The 21,760-nt window shown below is 40.9% G+C and overlaps 1 protein-coding gene across 2 annotated transcripts in view; it reads right to left on the bottom strand.

The window, feature by feature from the left end:
• Positions 1-1,977: 1,977 nt before the first annotated feature.
• Positions 1,978-21,760, bottom strand: part of LOC142529376 (uncharacterized) — a 46,400-nt gene continuing 26,617 nt past the window's right edge. Inside the window, exons 3-4 of one of the 2 annotated variants that reach the window (XM_075634903.1) lie at positions 2,505-2,645; positions 1,978-2,266 (exon numbers count right to left, since the gene is read on the bottom strand). In XM_075634903.1, the coding sequence (XP_075491018.1) occupies positions 2,228-2,266; positions 2,505-2,645 (180 nt within the window). In that variant the 3' untranslated portion in view covers positions 1,978-2,227. The remainder of the gene's footprint in view (positions 2,267-2,504; positions 2,646-21,760) is intronic. The other variant, XM_075634904.1, reaches the window with a different exon arrangement.

Raw genomic sequence — 21,760 nt, 5'->3', positions numbered from 1 at the left:
TTTGCACCATTAGTCCTTATGACCCGGGACAACACTAAGGCTCTATAAGCTAGGGCTGACTCGTTTACCGACTCTAGGAGTGTCATCAGGTGACGAGGTTGGGTACACTTGCGGACACATATAGGAGGCGAGGTTGGGTACAGTTGCGACACATATAGGAGCCATTGCATTGTAGTCGGGGATTCACTGCTCACTTGCGGGTGTGGATATCATATGTGATCTGATAAAATAATAGTGCGTAGAATCTCTGGCCAGAGTATGAGATGTACGATGGAGAAGGAGTTCTCCAATGGTAAATGCGATGCCACTATTATATTATCATATAGTTATCGAATTATTATGCAACCCTCGATGAACCAATGGTTGCAGATTTGATCGGGATATATGAGATGAAGAGACGTTACTGTACGTTAATCATAATCACTGGTTCTTGCAGGCACTATCAGTGACACCTAGGGAGTCATGGGGCGATGCTACTAGACGCTCTTACCATGATTCGATGGGTTTAATCAAAAAATAGTTTCTGACATTCTCATGATCAAATGTTGGTGCATGGAATGGGGCAAATTAGGGTGAGCCCGAATAAAGGATTATGTCCTGAATCACAAAGAGGTTTGAACCCTCGGCTAGCTGTATCCCTGAATCATTAAGGGTCACACAAGCACTGGATCATTTGTTCCCGTTGAGAGAATAAATTCAAGGAGTTGAATTTATATTATGATATAGTAAATTCAATGAGATTAATTTATGGTAATTAAATTTTGAGAAAATGAATTCAAGGAGTTGAATTTATGAGATAGTAAATTCAAGAAGTTTAATTTATGAAATTTGGAGAATAAATTCAAGGAGTTGAATTTATAAAATTTGAGAATTTAATTTATTAAATTCAAAAGTTGAGTTTATTAAATATTAAATTAAATGTAATGGGTGTATGTATTATATGCTTGTAGGAGTACAAGACCAACATACAAATTATTAAGGTTCTTAATTGAACATTAAAAGAATAATTAATTAATTAAACTGGTTGGACTAGAGTAATCAACTAAGCCTATTAAGTATTTGATTTAATTAATGGGCTTGTAGGATTACAAATCCAATATACTAAATAATTGAATTTCTTAATGGACTTTGATTAATTAATTAAACTAGTTGGACTAGCACAATTAATTAATCAAGCTCATTAATGTTAATTATGAATATAAGGTCATGAATTAATTATAAATAGGAGTAAGCAAGCCATAAACCTAGCCTCCATCATAGTGATTTTCGAAAATCACTCTCCTCTCTCCCTCAATATTTCGGCCACCTTGATTAGATTTATGGTTGAGCTGCCTCTCGATATTTTGATATCCAACGTAAAAATCTCTTTTAATTTATCTAGTGCAAATTCGAAGAGGAACAAATCTTCTAGTCGTGGACCTGATTAAAAGGATTGAAGGAAAGAGTTCTTGAAGAAAGTTCCTAGAGAATTCATCAAGAGCTATATCCGCTAACCTCGGAATAGTTGGAGCCGTATGAATTTTTTTCACCAAAGGTATAAAATTCTAACGCCCTAGCAAATATTTTGATTGTCAAAATAAAATAAAAATTTTAAACCTTCCCCTGCGTTTTGGCCACGAAAAAATCGAGATCCTACATTATTCCACATCAAGCCTGGGATTATAGACTAGTAATGTTGTATTTGTAAGAAAACAAAACAATCGTTCAAGTATTCGAGCTCTCATTTTAGAGTTCTACCCTACACAGTGATAGCGACACCTGGTATAATCACACGAAATTGGCGTCATAGTTTGCTTAGTTGCCTAATGTCAGTATTTGTATACTATTTTCAAACGGTCTCTCACCAAAAACACGAGATTTATGGACAAGATCTCTGAATTCGCAATTCAAATAAGTAAATATTTTGCGATTCAAATTCTAAGAATCCACCATCGTCTGTTGTATAGCGACTCCATTTTTTGGGTTGTGAACGAATAATTTATCATGCCCTTTTTAAAGCACAGAAAAAGGGTGGGTTCGAATTACGAATTCAATTGCTAATTTGCTACCTCCTCCAAATAGTGCTAAAATGAATAAAGGAACAGAAATTACATAAACCCAGCACACAGTTATTTTAAAATTTTGAATAATCACAACCAAGATGAAACGAGAGACGAAATGTCATTATTATTAAAAAACAAACAAGACAATAAGAGAGAGAGTGGGTAAAGTCCAAATGGATTTGATCTCACTCACTCCGGTTGGGCTTGCCGGAGATAAAATTCACCTGCACAAAATGAGATTGCGATTAGAATTAAATACAATTATAAAAAAAAGAGTGTTTGCCTATCTTTTCCCGATTAAAAATATATATTTACACTAATTTATGACTATCTCAAGAATAAATATCAGTCTATTGTTGTGGTTAAAAGATAATAATAATAATAATCAAAATGAGGAATTAACAGTAATAAATATTAATTAACAGTAATAAATATAAAGAAGTAAATTATTTATTTAATTACCGTATCACCTTTAGCTGGAATCCAGTCATTAGTAGCAGGGTTTCCCCTGCATGAGTCATGGTGTTCAGCAACAGAAGAATTTGATGTGAGGCTGAAACATTTGCCTTTTGTGTCGTCCGCTTTTATGAATCCTGTTCCCGTCTGGTTATAGTTCATATACAAAAAAACAGATATTAAAACTAAGCTAATGATTATCATTCTCTCTTACTTCGCCTATATTAATCAGATTGCATGGTAGAAAGGGAAAGCCCACAAATATCTCGATTAGTTTCATAAACTTATTTGAGTTGTATTATCTTTTATTTGCTCGGAATTGTTTATCTTGTACTTCGTCCATTTCATATATTCAAATTTACGTGTGTTTTCATATAAATTAAAAAAAAAATTATTGGAAAAGTACATTTTGTACTTAATGAATATTTTAATAGGATAAAAAAATAGTTGATACTGGCTAATGTATTTAATAAAAATGGTAGATTGGTAAAAACAGAGAAAACGATATTAAGTATAAAAATTAAACTATATTTAGGACACAAAAAATATTGCCTTGCCCGGGTATGTTGGTAGTATGATTTAACCAAACCCTTTTTTTAAATAGATACATATTTCTCACTAAAAAAAAGGGAAAGCCAATAAATGTATCATGATATTTATAAATTGAAAATAAAAATATTATTTGTCACGCATCAAGCCTGGGCCTGCGGCTGCGTGACTGCACAATGGGCCCCTATAGCAACTACTTCGTATTCATACTCGCTTTACGAAAATTATTAACACAAGTTGCTATAGAAGTCCATTCTAACCCATTATAAACTCATTTTAAATCTTTAGTTTTTAAGATCATGTGGGACAAGGGAATCACAATCACCACTCCTTCAGAACGCAACGTCCTCATCGCGCCCTGACCACTCGATCCACCATCACCGTGAATCTAGAGGCGGCTCCTACAGGTTCAAGAGGCGGCTCCCGTCATGTAGCACTTTGCCCCGCATGTTCAAGAGGTGTTTCCCATGCACGTAGCACTTTGCCCCGCATAGCACTTATTTCCCGGTGTTGTGTGCCGGTGACCGTCTCTTATACCATTCTGTCACGCCCCGAGCCCGGGCTCGCGGCTGCATGACTGCACAATGACCCCTATAACAACTATTTCGTATTCGTCCTCTTTTTACGAAAATGATTAACTCAAGTTGTTATAAAAGTCTATTGTAGCCCATTATAAACTCATTTTAAACTTTAGTTTTTAAAATGTGGGACAAGGGTATCACATTATTGGTTTCTAAAATAAAATTTATTCTTGAAATAATAATTTTCTTATTGATAAGATTGTGTGAAATATTTAATTAAGGATTTTGCTTTTCTAGATATGTGATAATTATGATAAGAATTTTATGATATGATATTATTATTTAAAAATAGTTTATTTCTAATAAAACTCGTGTTTCCATATCTTGAAAGATTCTTTTTGAAGATAAACCCTAGAAGAAAAGAAGGTTATAAATAAGAAAAACAAGCTAAGGAAAAAGGCTTGAACTTTTGACTATGGCTTTTCGGACTTTTGGCTTTTGACTTTTGACTTTCGACTTTTCGGCTGGTGGATTTGCTTTTTGGTGGTTGCGTACTTTTGCACTTTTGCACGCCGTGAACTTCAGAGAAAAATAATTCACAAAGATGTTGCTGTTTTGAAGAGTGCTATTCACGTGTTGTCGTGATTGTTGGAACATCTTGTAATGACCCGAATCTTTATTTTGAATGAAGTATTAAAAGAGATTATTAAAGAGTTGTTAATTAAGTATTATTAAGGAATTGATAATTCGGGATCAAGCTGTTGGGATCCACCGAATTTAAAATGGACAACCCGATCTACTTCAGATTACATTATCTCGAGAAATCGAACTAGACAAATGAGATTCTGATACGTGGTAGATAAGATTGATTCGGATTTTCTGAACTAGTCCAGATGCATCCTATAAATGGAGGCTGAATTCTTTTGTTTCCTACATCGCATTTTTCATAGAGAGTTCTAACCCTATACGTTAGGTTTTCAAGCCAGTTTTTTTGGGCACTTTGGTGTCGGGAAGTTTCGGAGCTAGTGTCGACTCGAGGAGGGGTCGGTGAACTGAGATCGAGACATCATCAGCGGGTTGACGACGGACGCAGGTATAATCCTAAAGCCTTAAATAGTGATTTAAGGATCATTAGGGAGAACTTGTAGCATGTCTGATCTGGTTTGACAGTGATTTCATTATGTTGGTATTGTCTAGGTTCAGAGCTTTCTGTCAGATTGTTTTAGTGATGTACGTGATGTACTGACTGAGATATCCAAGCGTAGTATACACACTTATATGTTGCATGATTCATGTTTTACTGCTTTGGTATATTATGCATGACATATCATGTTGAGCCTGATATCTTTTGAGATATACTTCGTTTGTTGGGGCCGCTCAGCACTATTATGTATTGTGAATGATGGGGCATCTAGAGCTACAGTGTCCGACGGGACCCGCAGGCTCTGATGACCTGGACATTGTAGGTCCACGTCTTGATGATGAGTGTGGGAGCCAAAATATGCCTAGGGCTGATCAGAGACTACACACTCAGGCGCCTCTAGATTTAGCATGAGATTCTTGACTTGATCCTTGATATCCGAGGATATTGCATTTCGCATGAATCATATTAGTTTGTATACTCGTTTATTCTCGTATTGGGCGATTGTCGCTCATGTTCTTGTTTTCGTCTTGGACACCCCATTCCACAGGGCAGGTCTTAGGTTGGACGGTTCGGATGACCAGGTCAGTGGCTAGAGCAATTGGGTTTTTGGTGGTGATCCAGTGGAGATTTTATGTGGTTTATCGTTTTCTCGTTCAGAATTATGTTTATCGATATGGTTGTAGTAATGTTTAAAACTCCTGTTATTGTTCTGGGTTGTAAGATGATTAAGTTATTTTGTTTCCGTTGTTTAATTGTTGTTATTAAGTTTTAATGTTGCATGCTTATTAGTTTGTTTAGTAGTGGCTCGGATAATGGCGCAACATTTAGTGGTATCAGAGAGCATGCAAAGATTTTTGGGACATTAGTAATTCTGTTTGAGATTTTAGAGGTTGATTTTGGTTTCCTTTTAGATGTCAGGATATGGAAGCAGTCACGGAAGTTTGGGACATGGCTGTTATGGCGACGATGAGGCTGGCCGAGAACATCTTCGTAGAGATCGTTAAGGAAGGCGTCACCTAGATCATGATGAAAGAAGACGTAAGAACCGTGTCAACATAATGGATTTCATGAAGATTGGACCTCTACCGTTGACCGAAGATGAGAATGCTGATGTTGCTGAAGCTTGGGTCGATATCATGGAGCAGTGTTTTCGAGTGCTGCACTATGACGAGGATGAGAAGATGGAAGTAGCCGATTCATGATCCAAGGAAAAGCTCGGAAATGGTGGAAACTTGTTTCTGCCATTCTAGTTCTGCAGCATGAGCGGATTCGCTGGGAACAATTTCGTCAAGCCTTCATCAATCATCACTTTCCGCCAACTCTTCGCGAGGCGAAGTAGATGGAACTATTGACCATTAAGTAAGGAGATTCGAGCTTTGAGGATTATCAAAAGCGTTTTACAGATCTGTTGCCGTACGCTCCTCACATCAGTGAGAATTCCGCAGCAAAATATTCTCACTTTTTGAATGATTTGAACCAGGAGATTTTTGATCGGGTTTCTGTCTGTGACGATCCTTCTTCGTACGAAAGATTATTGAATAGCGGTCTTCAAGCCGAGATCAGTATTGCTAGGAGGAAGGTTATGCAAGCCAGCAAAAGTTCTAGTTCGTTGGAACCGAGGGGTCAGTCTTTCAAGAAGTCTGTATCTTCTTCTTCTTCCGGTTCTGGAGAGGTGCATGGCTTTGGTAGGAAAAAGCTTCAATGTGGCCACTACGGAGGCAATCACCAGACGGAGAATTTTCGAAGAGTAACTAGTGCTTGTTTCATTTGTGGTAGTTTTGGTCACATGAAGAGGGATTGCCCTAATGTAGAACCCGTAAATCAGACTACGTATAAGCCATGCATAATTTCCAGTATTTAAATTAAAATGATTTTTATGCATGAGGATTTAAATTCTTTTCCTTAAATTTAATTATTTTTATGCAGTAGTTTAACTATTATCTTTTCAGTTAAATAAGTGAAGCCGGACCGGAGTTGGAGTATTGAGATAAAATTTAATATTAAGAAAACATTTCTAGAATTTATTTTAGATAAATAATAAGTTAATTTAATGTAAAAGGATGTTTAAGGAATTATTTAAGTAATTTAAGATTTAGCCATGCATGCAAGATAATGTTATTCCCTAATTAATTTATTAATTCACTAAACTATTTAATGGGTAGATAAAACTCTAAAGAATTAAAATACAAGATTTAAGAATTATTCTTCCCTCCATTTTATTTGCAATTTTCGGCCACCTCATTTTTAAAAGATTTAGTTTTTTTACAACTCATTTCTTTGACTCTTTTCATTATCCATTTCATGGTAGATAATCCCTTCAATTTTTACCCTCACTAATTAATGATTTAAACAATATTCCTACCCAATTTTAATAGCAAAATCGGCCATCTCCATTAGGAGATTTAAAAATATTGTCAACTCACTATTTTATATCATTCCTTAATTGATACTCACGGGAAATTTAGAGTCCGCTCCCAGCAAGTGTCACTAGTACAGACGCAGGGTTTTGAAATTGTCCTGAGCCTGAAATCACGAAAAAGACCGTTAAAGGGGGCCAGGAGGGTGTCCTGGCGTAGCCCCTCCGACGCTCAAGTCAGTGACTGAGGATATATGGGGGGAGCAGCTAAGGGTGCTGCTGAAAACAATATAGTGAATGAATAATCTTATGCTCAAACCTGGTATTTATAGGAGAATACCTGGTGTAAGCATTCCCGAGCCTCTTAAGAGCCTTGCCCGACGCATTCTCCAACTTTCATCTCTGCTCCTCTTGTACCTCAATAAGACAAAGTTACCCACTTCTTCCTTTCCCAATCATGTTAAGTTCCACACGTGATCTTTTTCCCTCCCCCCTCACTACCCCTTCATAACACCGACGCGCGACTTTTTGGTCCCCGCACAAGACTCCAACTCCTTTTCCCACAGGAAACTTAAGCTTCTGATGATAAGTGGAAGCTACGGCTCTGAAATCCTTCAGGGCTGGCCGTCCTAGAATTCCATTATACGCTGAAAAAGTATCCACTACGGTGAACGCTATCATCTTTGTTACCCGCCGAGGATCAGTTCCCAAGGATAGGGGAAGCACAATCTGACCCAAAGGCGGGATGGCGTGTCCTGCAAACCCATACAGCGGGGTGGAGACCAGCTCAAACTCGAATCCTTCCAGCTTCATTTGATCCAACGTGCTCTTGAACAAGACGTTTACGGAGCTTCCATTATCAATAAATATTCTCGCCACATCATAGTTGGCAATGGTGGCCGTCCCCACCAAGGCACCGTTATGTGGAGTCACAACGCCTCGGAGGTCTTCTGGTCCAAAGCCGATGATGGGATCTTGTGGTAAGTCTTCACCCCTAGATATCTCAAAGTTCTCCAACCTTCTCCCATGTGCCTTCCGAGCTCGCTCAGAGTCTCCATTAGTAGCACCCCCCGAGATCATGTGAATCATTCCTCTCGTAGGGTGGTTATCTTCATCTGCTCTCCTCCTCGGTTCAACAGGTTCCCGAGGAGCATCCTGACCCCGCCCTTCTTTTCTCGGCTCTCCGACCCTCTGGTTGATCCAAGGAGGACCTCGACCCCGCCTAGGAGAAGGGCGAGGTTTTGGTCGATCCTCGGATGAGGATCCCTCTCGTCTGTCCATCGGAGGCATCTTAACTCCGCCCTCCGCTCTCTGCGACTTCTCACACCTTCCCTCTGGCTCCCTTACCTCCATCACTTTATCACCATTCCTATTGAGAGGAACATGTGACGAGAATTGTCCTCTACTTCTAGTTCTGTCCTCCTCTCTTTCCCCCGCACCCCTCGTCCTTCCCCCTTTCTCCACTCCATCAACTCTACTTCCTCCGGGCCGGTTCTCCATCCTTCTGTACCGTTGGGCATCCTCCAAGTTTACATACTTCTCAGCTCGAGCCAATAGATCATCATAGCTCGACGGAGGCTTCTTGACCAGCGACTTAAAAAACTCCTCTCCTCTCAGGCCTTGGGTAAAGGCACTTATCATGATGTCCGGGGTAGCCGCTGGTATCTCTAGCGCTGCATTGTTAAAACGCTGGACAAATTCTCGCAAAGTCTCAGACTCTTGCTGTTTCATCACGAACAGGCTCAAATAATTTTTCTGATGTCTCTTGCTACTGGCGAACCGGTGCAAGAAAGCGAATGAAAAGTCCTCAAAAAAACATATGGAGTTAGGCTGCAAGGTGTTAAACCACTGCTGGGCTGACCTCACCAACGTGCCCAAGAACACCCGGCATTTCACTCCATCTGTATACTGATGCAACAAAGCCGCATTCTCAAATCTCCCCAAATGCTCTTCGGGGTCGGAATGTCCATCATATTCTCCAACATTCGGTTGTCGGAAATTCGGGGGAAGTCCTTCTTCCAGAATGGCAAGCGAAAAAGGACTTCCTTTATTGGGGGCCGGCGCTCTGCTTCCTACCTGCTCCCTCAACCTCCATATCTCCTTCCACATCTCCCCCATCTCACTAATCTCCCCACTTTGGAGGGGATGCGTCTCTTCAACCCGGCTCTGGTGGCCCTTCACATTCTCCTCTTGCTCTTGGTGAGCGGCCTGCTCTTTTGCAAATATAAACTCTTGATTCCTCTTCATTGCCTCATCCACTGTCCGGGTGATAAATTGGCTCAACTGTTCCAGGGTCAAGTTTCCCACATTCTCATTGGGACGGGTTTGCTCGACCCTTGTCTCATGAAGGGGCTGCTTAGCTCTTGTCTCTTGACGAGGTTGTTCTTGTCCCGTCTCAAGATGCGGTTGTTCCTGTCTTGTCTCAACATGAGATTGTTCGGGTCCCCTCTGAGGACGCGATGATGCTGAGGTAGCTCTTCTACTCCCTCTCTTGCCTACCATCTCTACGTCTTAACTCAAATTTTCCCACAGACGGCGCCAAGTGATACTCACGGGAAATTTAGAGTCCGCTCCCAGCAAGTGTCACTAGTACAGACGCAGGGTTTTGAAATTGTCCTGAGCCTGAAATCACGAAAAAGACCATTAAAGGGGGCCAGGAGGGTGTCCTGGCGTAGCCCCTCCGACGCTCAAGTCAGTGACTGAGGATATATGGGGGGAGCAGCTAAGGGTGCTGCTGAAAACAATATAGTGAATGAATAATCATATGCTCAAACCTGGTATTTATAGGAGAATACCTGGGCCCTTGATGGGCTTGTTTTCCACTTGGGCTATGGATGTGCCAGGGATAATAGGGCCCTTGATGAGCTTGTCTTCCATGGGGTATCATTAATCATTTTCTTGAGATGATAATCCCTCACCTTTTATTCAATAAAAATTATCAATTAAGCAATTTTCTCGCTAGTATTTGATAGAAGATTTTCGGCCATCTCACCTCCTAAATCAACCCTCAAATCCCATAATATATTATTTCTTTCCCTATCTAACAAACCACTAGAATAGAAAGATCTTTACCATGCCTTTCAAAATTTCTTTTTATTAGTAAACTTCTCATTCATTTCCTTGACTTCCTTCCACTCCATATTCTTGAAAATTCTGAGTTTTATCAGCAAGAAATTGTGAGTTCCTAGGGAGAAACAAGAGAGAAAAATAAGAAACAAAAGAAGAGCAACTCCGTCTCCTCCGCGCCGCGTCGTTGTTTTCATTTGTTTTTCGTTCAAAACAAATCCAGGCATGTTCATATCTTCTTTTACTCTTCAATCAAGCCATATAAGTATTTTAAAACATCATACTCATGATTTTAATAAGCAAGAACCGAAATATTTGACAGCATGTGTTCGAAACTTGTTCAGAATTTTTTTGTCACATCTTTGTGCCTTCACGGTTTGGCTTGTTTCTGTTGTTGCAGGGTTTGGCTCGATCCTAGGCTCCCAAGGCTGCACCTAGGCACCTACTAGGGTGTGTCGGGATCACGTTGGTCCATTAGTTCAAGCCCCATGAACGCTGATATTGAGAAATGACAGCAACTCCTCCCTAGTGTCATATTGAGTCTCAACTTTCGGTTTTTGCTGTCAAGGGGGATGATTCTGATATTGGCTGCCCTATGGGCTATAGCCATGGTTAGAATATCTCCTTGTTATGTTTAAGACGAGACCAAGTCGGCCTTTCAGGGCTTGGTCCATGGTTGCATCAATTTTTAAAAACAAAACAAGAGCAGCCCTTCGTTTTCATCTTCGGCTGTGTAAGTGTGTGTTCGGTTTTGTGGTTGGGTGTGGATCTTGGTTGGCTTCTGGCCCTTAGCCATGGTTTATACCATACCTCTTGATGTCTAGTTCATGCCATGGTCAATAAAAATGGCCATTGGAATGGTCGATGACAGCAAGAACAATTGCAACACCCCACGCGTGCATATGCGTTCTCGGGTGAGAGTTTCGAGTCGTTTCTGGTGTGGTTTGGATTGTGGCTGGCCTAGGGCCCTTAGCCATGGTTCGAACCATACCTTAGGATGTTGGTAAGAGGCTCTGGTCGGTGGTTCAAGCCCCAATGACCAATAGCCTCGCAAAAAATGCATGCAAGTGCAAGCGCTGCTGCTGTATTTTTGTGACAGCAAGTTGTGCTTCGGTTCAGAGGCTCGTTTGAGTTCTTGGTTGGCTTTTAGCCTATGACCTTGGACAAGACAGTGCCTTATCGAGTTAGGAAGGTCATGTTTTTGGCCGTTCGTGATTCGGTTAAGTTTAGAGGTCGTACGAGAATTTACGGTGAATGTGCCAAAATGACTCTCGAAAGAGCGTTTCATGTTTTTGGCCTCCATTCCACAAATTTCGAAGGACTGAAATTTTAGGAGCATTATTTCATCATTTTAGGTGTATTTTAATTATGACTAAATGATGGTTCGGTGTTGGTTCGGATTGGCATGGAGTCATGATTAAATACTAAGTCATTGGGCGTAATTGTCTCGTTTTTTGGATTCAATTACGAAGTTTTGGTCAAGTTAAATCATTCGCATATTTTTCATGCTAGAATTAGGTCGCAGCAAGCCTGGGAACGATCCAACCCTTCCGGTAAAATAATACAGGACATTTAATTATATTACGTGCATAAAAATATAAAATGTTCATTTTTGAGATATATGTGATATTGCTTGTGGCCACTTCACGTTCATGAGATTGCATTTTATCATGGGATTATCACTTCATCCGGTGGTCACTGACCGGTTCATGTTCATGTATTGGTAGATCTCTACCGCCTAGTATACTATGGTTTAGTCTGATCAGACTATTCATTTCACGTTATGGGCCACTTGCGTAGAACATATTCTCAACAGAAAATTATTATATGCTATTTCATGACAGGGCTCTATCGAGCAAACATTTCATTTACGATTTTCAGTTCAGTTATGCACGTATTTATAATTACTCATGACAAGATACTTTCACGTTATGCTTTACGACATGATATCTTTACACGGCATGAAATTTTATGATATATTTACTTGTTATCTACGATATATGCATGCTGAGTCTTTAGACTCACTAGACTTGATTGTTGTAGGTACTGGTGAGGTCGGGACTTAGGGCAGGGACCAGTGAGCCATCTTGGGTCGGCAGTAGTAGGGACCCGAGGACCTCATTTATCAGTTTATTTATTATTTTATGCAAACTCATTTTATCGCGATGAATTATTTTAAGTTGTTGCTTTGAAACAAATATTTACTTCCGCTGCTATCTCGATATTTAAAACTTTTATTCCGCTGCTACTTTAAACATTGAATCTTTTATAAGTATATTGTATGAATGAGGCATTTTATTTATTTAAAGAGAAAATTTTAAATTATTCCGCAAATTTTCAAGTACGAAACACGGGCCTCTACAGTTGGTATCAGAGCCTATGTTCTTGTAGAGGGTTGTACTACTACTGATCTCGAGAAGCTCACGAAGTCACGTCTTCGGTCTGTAAGTTTTACGTCTACGCATTTCTTTTAAAGCATGAAATATTTTTACAGCATGTTTCCATGAAATAATTTATGTCAAGATTATGATTTTGCAGTGTTTATTTAAATTTAAAGAAATAATAGAGATTATGCATGTTAGTTACGTATGGGTTATGTATGGAACAATATGCCTCCTAGACGCGTTCTTGAGCGCACGAGTAATGATGAACCTCGCCAGGGGGACGGTGAGAATTAGAGGCAGGAGAGAGATTTACCACATCCACCTCCACCGGACATGAATGTCCAGATGCTAGCTTGGATGACTCAGTTCTTCGCACAGTTTGCGGGGAACAATGCTGTGACAGCCAGGCCGACAGGGCCTGAGGCTACTTATGAGAGGTTTATGAAGATGCGGCCGAAGGAGTTTTCAGGGACGACAGATCCCATGATTGCCGAGGGCTGGATTAAGTCCCTCGAGGTTATCTTCGAGTTCATGGAGCTTGGAGATGCGAACAGAGTTCGTTGTGCCACCTATCTATTCGGAGGAGATGCCCGCTTATGGTGGGAAGGAGCATCAGTAGCCCTACACTGAGTTGGACGCGCTTCACGGAGGTATTCTACTCCGAATATTTTACTGACGAAGTGCGTTCTAGATTGACCAAGGAGTTCATGACCCTGAGACAGGAGAGCTGACTGTTACGTAGTTCATCCGTAAGTTTGAGAGGGGCTGCCATTTTGTGCCCCTGATTGCAAATGATGCGGGTGCCAAGCTGAGGCACTTTCTACATGGACTACAGCCGATCTTGCGCCGTGATGTTAGGGTGGCTGGCCCTACTACCTTTGAAGTTGCTGTTTCCAGAGCTCTTGCTGCAGAGCAAGATCAGATTGACATTGAGAGGGATCACCAGGGCAAGCGACCAGTCCCAGTACCACACCGCCCTCCTCCTCAGCAGCAGCAGCATCAGCATAAGAGGCCTCATCACGGCCCGCCCAGAAGCAGCGGACAGCAGCAGCAGGGACGCGCAGTCCCGAGGACCTTTGAGCACCCAGTCTGTCCTAAGTGCACACGCCGCCATGCCGGAGCATGTATGTATGGCTCAGGGAAGTATTATAAGTGTGGTAGTCCAGACCACTTGCTGCAGCAGTGCCCTCAGGGGAGTCTGCCTACTCAAGGCAGAGTCTTTGCTCTCCATGCAGCAGAGACGAACCCAGACACCATGCTCATGACAGGTATCTTAAAGCTTTAAGTTAATATTCGAAATTATGTTTTGGGAATTTATGTTTTGGGTTGAGGTTTTGAACTTAGAATTGCGATAGGATTGCATGCTCTAATCAGTGTTATTTCGGGAATTTAGGTTAGAAGAACTTTGACCTTTGCATGTCTATAAGTTAGTTCTAGTAATTTTTGGGTTCAGCTTGACGTTCTAACCTTTCAGAGAGAACCCTTATAGCGGGATCAGCTACGAAAGCCTTGATAGATTCAGGGACTACTCATTCATTCATTTCGGAGACCTTTGCTAATTTTCTCAAGGTCAAGACCATTGGGCTAGATATAGCCTATTCAGTAGTATTGTCTTCTGGTGAGCAGATGACAGCTACTAATGTGATCCGAGACATAGACCTCGAGCTTCATGGCAATATTGTTTATGCGGATCTTATCGTTCTGCCGATGCCAGAGTTTGACATCATTCTGGGGATGGACTGGCTATTAAGGAACAGAGTGTTGATCGACTTCCAGCGGAGATCTGTTCTAGTCCGACCGCCTGGGATGGAGCAGTTCTTATTCGAGCCAGACAGGTACTTTCCTTTACCGCGCATTATACCTTGTGTCCAGGCTAGGAAGCTCATGCATAAAGGGTGTCGGGCGTTTTTAGCGACCTTTATATCTGTCCCCGAGGCACCCAGTCAGTCGGCCTCAGATGTTCTGATTGTTAGGGATTTCCTAGATGTTTTTCCTGAGGACGTCTCTGGTATGCCACCCGAGCGAGAGGTGGAGTTTTCTATTGAGCTTATGCCAGGTACGGCTCCGATATCCAAAGCACCGTAACGATTAGCACCGACAGAGATGGCAGAACTTAAAAAGCATATTCAGGAACTTCTTGACAAGGAGTTCATTCGCCCGAGCTTTTCACCATGGGGCGCGCCAGTCTTATTTGTGAAGCAGAAGAATGGTTCTATGAGGCTCTGTATTGACTACCAGGAGTTGAACAGGGTTACAGTGAAGAACAAATACCCACTTCCGAGGATTGAAGATTTGTTTGATCAGTTGCAGGGAGCTTCGGTATTCTCAAATATTGATCTGCGTTTGGTTATCACCAGTTGAGGGTGAAAGATGACGATGTTTCCAAGACTGCTTTTAGGACTCGTTATGGCCACTTCGAGTTCCTTGTGATGCCGTTCGGTTTGACGAATGCGCCAGCGATCTTCATGGATCTCAAGAATAGCGTATTTTAGCCGTATCTTGATCATTTTGTGATAGTATTCATAGACGACATTCTCATCTACTCTAAGAATCAAGAGGATCACAGCTGACATCTGACCGCAGTTTTGCAGACCTTACAGAATCATAAGTTATTCTCCAAGTTCAGTAAGTGCGAGTTCTGGTTAGAGAAGGTGGCGTTCTTAGGCCACATCGTTTCTAGCAGCGGTATTGAGGTAGACTCAGCGAAAGTTGCAGCAGTCAGAGATTGGGTTGTGCCGCAGAATGCATCAGAGATCCGTAGTTTTCTTGGGCTAGCAGGATATTATCGGAAGTTTATTCAGGGATTCTCCTCTATCGCAGTTCCACTCACATCATTGACAAAGAAGAATGTTAAACTCGTGTGGAGCGATGAGTGTCAGAAGAGCTTCGATACTTTGAAGCAAGCCCTTATCTCAGCACCAGTATTGGTCATGCCGTCAGGGCCCGGAGACTTTGTTCTGTATACCGATGCTTCGAAGCTCGGTCTAGGTGCAGTGTTGATGCAGCATGGGAAGGTGATAGCGTATGCTTCTCGGCAGTTGAAAATCCAGGAGAAGAACTACCCTACCTATGATCTAGAGTTGGCCGCCGTAGTTTTTGCCTTGAAGATTTGGAGGCATTATTTGTACGGAGAGAAGTGCCATATCTTTACCGACCATAAGAGCCTCAAGTACTTCTTTACGCAGAAAGAGCTGAATATGCGTCAGAGGCGTTGGTTGGAGCTAGTGAAGGACTATGACTATGACATTAGCTACCACCCGGGTAAAACTAATATAGTTGCAGACTCATTGAGAAGCAAAGTCGCAGTGATGGCTCATCTAGCGATTTCGAGACCTCTTCAATCTGAGATGCAGAGGTTTGATCTAGAGACTTATCCTCGAGGTAGAGTTCCCCGTCTATCTATTTTGACGATTCAGTCTTCTCTTCTAGACCGTATTCGCAGTGGGCAGTCAGTAGATGAGCAGTTGGCAAAGTGGAAGCAGAGAGATGAGGCCAAGGGCAGTGTCTTGTATACAGTCAGCGACGATATTGTGAGATACCGAGATAGGATGTGGGTTCCTAGCAGTGGTTCTATTTGAGCAGATATCTTATCAGAGGCCCACATGTCGCCGTACTCTATTCACCCTGGGAGTACGAAGATGTACAAAGATCTGCAGTTGTTGTATTGGTGGCCGGGAATGAAGAAGGATATCAGACGTTTTGTATCCAAGTGTCTGACATGTCAGCTTGTGAAAGCAGAGCATCAGATACCAGCAGGTATGCTCAAGCCTCTTCCTATTCCCGAGTGGAAGTGGGAGAATGTTACCATGGACTTCGTGACCGGTTTGCCGAAGTCAGTCAGAGGATCAAATGCTATCTGGGTGATCGTTGATTGTTTTACCAAATCAGCGCACTTCTTGCCTATTAAGACGACTTTTACCATGATTCAGTATGCAGAGTTGTATATCCGAGAGATAGTCCGACTTCATGGTATTCCAGTTTTTATCGTATCTGACAGAGACCCCAGATTCACTTCTGCATTTTGGAAGAGTCTGCATTCAGCAGTGGGTACGAAGTTGTTGTTTAGCACAGCTTTCCAGCCTCGGACAGACGGGCAGTCAGAGAGAGTTATCCAGATTTTGGAGGATATTCTCCGTGCTTGTGTCATCGACTTTTCAGGGAGTTGGGAGTCGAATTTGCCATTAGTAGAGTTCACCTATAACAACAGTTTCCAGGCGTCTATAGGTATGGCTCCGTTTGAAGCACTACATGGTCGTAAGTGCAGATCGCCTGTTCATTGGGATAAAGTAGGGGAAAGATCAGAGTTGGGCCCAGAGATTATTCAGCAGGCCGCCGATGTAGTAGTCAAAATCCGTGATAGGATGAGGACTGCTCAGAGCCGACAGAAGAGCTATGCTGATCAGAGGAGGAGAGATCTGGAGTTTGCCGTTGGCGACCATGTTTTTGTGAAGGTGGCACCTATGAAAGGTGTCATGCGATTTGGGAAGAAAGGAAAGCTTAGTCCGAGATTCATTGGACCATTTGAGATCCTCGATAGGGTTGGGACGTTAGCTTATCGTGTTGCTCTTCCGTCGAATCTGGCCGGAGTAAACAATGTGTTCCACGTCTCTATGCTGAGGAAGTATATGGCAAATCCTTCGCATGTCTTGAACTTCGAGCCGTTGCAGCTTACTCCGAACCTGTCATATGAAGAGAGACCAGTGCAGATCTTAGACAGATAGGAGAAGAAGCTTCGGAACAAGCTGGTTAAGCGGGTGAAAGTCAAATGGCTTAATCATTCAGAGGAGGAAGCTACGTGGGAATCTGAGCCAGAGATGAGGAGTCGGTACCCCGAGCTATTCGGTAAGTTTTAATTTCGAGGACGAAATTTCTTTAAGGGGAGGAGAGTTGTAGAACCCGTAAATCAGACTACGTATAAGCCATGCATAATTTCCATTATTTAAATTAAAATTATTTTTATGCATGAGGATTTAAATTCTTTTCCTTAAATTTAATTATTTTTATGCAGTAGTTTAACTATTATCTTTTCAGTTAAATAAGTGAGGCCGGACATGAATTGAAGTATTGAGATAAAATTTAATATTAAGAAAACATTCCTAGAATTTATTTTAGATAAATAATAAGTTAATTTAATGTAAAAGGATGTCTAAGAAATTATTTAAGTAATTTAAGATTTAGCCATGTATGCAAGAAAATGTTATTCCCTAATTAATTTATTAATTCACTAAACTATTTAATGGGTAGATAAAACTCTAAAGAATTAAAATACAAGATTTAAGAATTATTCTTCCCTCCATTTTATTTGCAATTTTCGGCCACCTCATTTTTAAAGGATTTAGTTTTTTTACAACTCATTTCTTTATCCATTTCATGGTAGATAATCCCTTCAATTTTTACCCTCACTAATTAATGATTTAAACAATATTCCTACCAAATTTTAATAGAAAAATCGGCCATCTCCATTAGGAGATTTAAAAATATTGTCAACTCACTATTTTATATCATTCCTTAATCGTTTTCTTGAGATGATAATACCTCACCTTTTAATCAATAAAAATTATCAATTAAGCAATTTTCTTCCTAGTATTTGATAGAAGATTTTCGGCCATCTCACCTCCTAAATCAACCCTCAAATCCCATAATATCTTATATCCTTCCCTATCTAACAAACCACTAGGATAGAAAGATCTTTACCATGCCTTTCAAAATTCCTTTTTATTAGTAAAATTCTCATTAATTTCCTAGACTTCCTCCCACTCCATATTCTCGAAAATTCTGAGTTTTATCAGCAAGAAATCGTGAGTTCCTAGGGAGAAACAAGAGAGAAAAATAAGAAACAAAAGAAGAGCAACTCCGTCTCCTCCGCGCCGCGTCGTTGTTTTCATTTGTTTTTCGTTCAAAACAAATCCAGGCATGTTCATATCTTCTTTTACTCTTCAATCAAGCCATATAAGTATTTAAAACATCATACTCATGATTTTAATAAGCAAGAACCGAAATATTTGACAGCATGTGTTCGAAACTTGTTCAGAATTTTTTTGTCACTTCTTTGTGCCTTCACGGTTTGGCTTGTTTCTGTTGTTGCAGGGTTTGGCTCAATCCTAGGTTCCCAAGGCAGCACCTAGGCACGTACTAGGGTGTGTCGGGATCACGTTGGTCCATTAGTTCAAGCCCCATGCACGCTGATATTGAGAAATGACAGCAACTCCTCCCTAGTGTCATATTGAGTCTCAACTTTCGGTTTTTGCTGTCAAGGGGGATGATTCTGATCTTGGCTGTCCTAGGGGCTATAGCTATGGTTAGAACATCTCCTTGTTATGTCTAAGACGGGATCAAGTCGGCCTTTCAGGGCTTAATCCATGGTTGCATCAGTTTTTAAAAACAAATCAAGAGCAGCCCTTCGTTTCATCTTCGGCTGTGTAAGTGTGTGTTCGGTTTTGTGGTTGGGTGTGGATCTAGGTTGGCTTCTGGCCCTTAGCCAAGGTTCATACCATACCTCTTGATTTCTAGATCATGCCATGGTCAATCAAATGGCCACTAGAATGGTCCATGACAGCAAGAACAATTGCAACACCCCACGCGTGCATATGCGTTCTAGGGTGAGAGTTTCGAGTCGTTGCTGGTGTGGTTTGGATTGTGGCTGGCCTAGGATCCTTAGCCATGGTTCGAACCATACCTTAGGATGTTGGTAAAGGCTCTGGTCGGTGGTTCAAGCCCCAATGACCAATAGCCTCGCAAACAACGCTTGGAAGCGCAAGCGCTGCTGCTGTATTTTTGTGACAGCAAGTTGTGCTTCGGTTCAGAGGCTCGTTTGAGCTCTTGGTTGGCTTTTAGCCTATGACCTTGGACAAGACAGTGCCTCATCGAGTTAGGAAGGTCATGTTTTTGGCCGTTTGTGATTCGGTTAAGTTTAGAGGTATAACGAGAATTTACGGTGCAATGTGTCAAAATGACTCTCGAAAGAGCGTTTCATGTTTTTGGCCTCCATTCCACAAATTTCGAAGGACTGAAATTTTAGGAGCATTATTTCATCATTTTAGGTGTATTTTAATCATGACTAAATGATGGTTCGGTGTTGGTTCGGGTTGGCACAGAGTCATGATTAAATACTAAGTCATTAGGCGTAATTGTCTCGTTTTTTGGATTCAATTACGATGTTTTGGTCAAGTTAAATCATTCGCATATTTTCATGCTAGAATTAGGTCGCAACGAGCCTGGGAACGATCCAACCCTTTCGGTAAAATAATACAGGACATTTAATTATATTACGTGCATAAAAATATAAAATGTTCATTTTTGAGATATATGAGATATTGCTTGTGGCCACTTCACGTTCATGGGATTGCAGCTTATCATGGGATTATCACTTCATCCGGTGGTCACTGACCGGTTCATGTTCATGTATTGGTAGATCTCTACCGCCCAGTATACTGTGGTTTAGTCTGATCAGACGATTCATTTCACGTTATGGGCCACTTGCGTAGAACATATTCTGAACAGAAAATTATTATATGCTATTTCATGACAGGGCTCTATCGAACAAACATTTCACTTACGATTTTCAGTTCAGTTATGCACGTATTTATAATTACTCATGATAAGATACTTTCACGTTATGCTTTACGACATGATATCTTTACACGACATGAAATTTTATGATATATTTACTTGTTATCTACGATATATGCATGCTGAGTCTTTAGACTCACTAGACTTGATTGTTGTAGGTACATATGAGGTCAGGACCGAGGGCGGGGACCAGTGAGCCATTTTGGGTCGGCAGTAGTAGGAACCCGAGGACCTTATTTATTAGTTTATTTATTATTTTATGCAAACTCATTTTATCGCGATGAATTATTTTACGTTGTTGCTTTGAAACAAATATTTACTTCCGCTGCTATCTCGACATTTAAAACTTTTATTCCGCTGCTTTTTTAAACATTGAATCTTTTATCAGTATATTTTATGGATGAGGTATTTTATTTATTTAAAGAGAAAATTTTAAATTATTCCGCAAATTTTCAAGTACGAAACACGGGCCTCTACACCTAATTTGGAGAATCAGAGTGGAGGCGGAGGTTTTACGACAGGGTCTTACAGTGGAAAACAGTCTGAGGCCACTTTGCAACAGAAAGGTTTTCCTGATCAAGGTTCTCATCGTAGTAGAATATCACGAGGATCTCAGCAACGCTCACGAGTTCAAGGGCAAGTATTTGCCCTAAGAACAAGCTGAGGAGCAGAGCGAGATAGTCATTCCAGGTAATTTCCTTTTATGTGGTATTCCTGCATATGTATTAATTGACACTGGGGCATCACATTAATTCATAGCATCAATGTTTGTTAAGAAGCATAAACTACCCTACGTGTCATTAGATGTTTTGATGTCGGTGTCTACATACGTGTCATTAGATGTTTTGATGTCGGTGTCTACATTGATGGGACAAGAGGTTTTAGCTAAGCGACTTGTAGTAGACTGTTTGTTAAAGTTTGAGGGAAAATACTTATCTGCCAATTTGATGATATTGACTATAGAAGAGTTCGATTGTATTATGGGAATTGACCTATTGACTAAGTATAGAGCGACTGTAGATTGATATCAACGTCTCGTTCAGTTTCGTTCAGAAGGAGACGAGAATTGGTTCTTCTTCGGTGAAGGAGCTCGACCTCCAATGCCAGTAGTGTTTGCTGTAAAGGCACAACGAGCTTTAGCGAAAGGAGGAGAAGGATACCTCATTTATGCGGTGGACGTATCGAAAGATGTAATCGACGTGAGGAACATTCCAGTTGTCGATGAATTTCCTGATGTTTTCCCCGATGAAATTCCTGGATTTCCTCCGGAGAGTGAAGTGGAAGCGGAGATAGAGTTGGTACCAGGAACCGCACCTATCTCCAGAGCACCTTATAGATTGGCACCAACGGAGATGAAAGAGTTGAAACAACAGTTACAAGATCTTCTTGACAAGGGGTACATTAGACCCAGTGTGTCTCCTTGGGGAGCACCAGTGTTGTTCGTTAAAAAGAAAGATGGGTCTATGTGAATTTGCATTGATTATCGACAGTTGAACCGAGTAACAGTAAAAAATAAATATCTGTTACCACAGATTGATGATTTTTTTGATCAAATGCAAAGGACTTCAGCGTACTCGAAGATCGATTCACCGTCTGGATATCATCAACTTCGGGTTCATCAATGTGATATCCCTAAGACCGCATTTCGAACAAAGTATGGGCATTACGAGTTT

This window comes from Primulina tabacum, chromosome 16 (genome assembly GCF_025594145.1).
Source record: "Primulina tabacum isolate GXHZ01 chromosome 16, ASM2559414v2, whole genome shotgun sequence".
Taxonomy (NCBI): Eukaryota; Viridiplantae; Streptophyta; class Magnoliopsida; order Lamiales; family Gesneriaceae; genus Primulina; species Primulina tabacum.
This window is presented reverse-complemented; position numbering and strand designations above follow the sequence as displayed.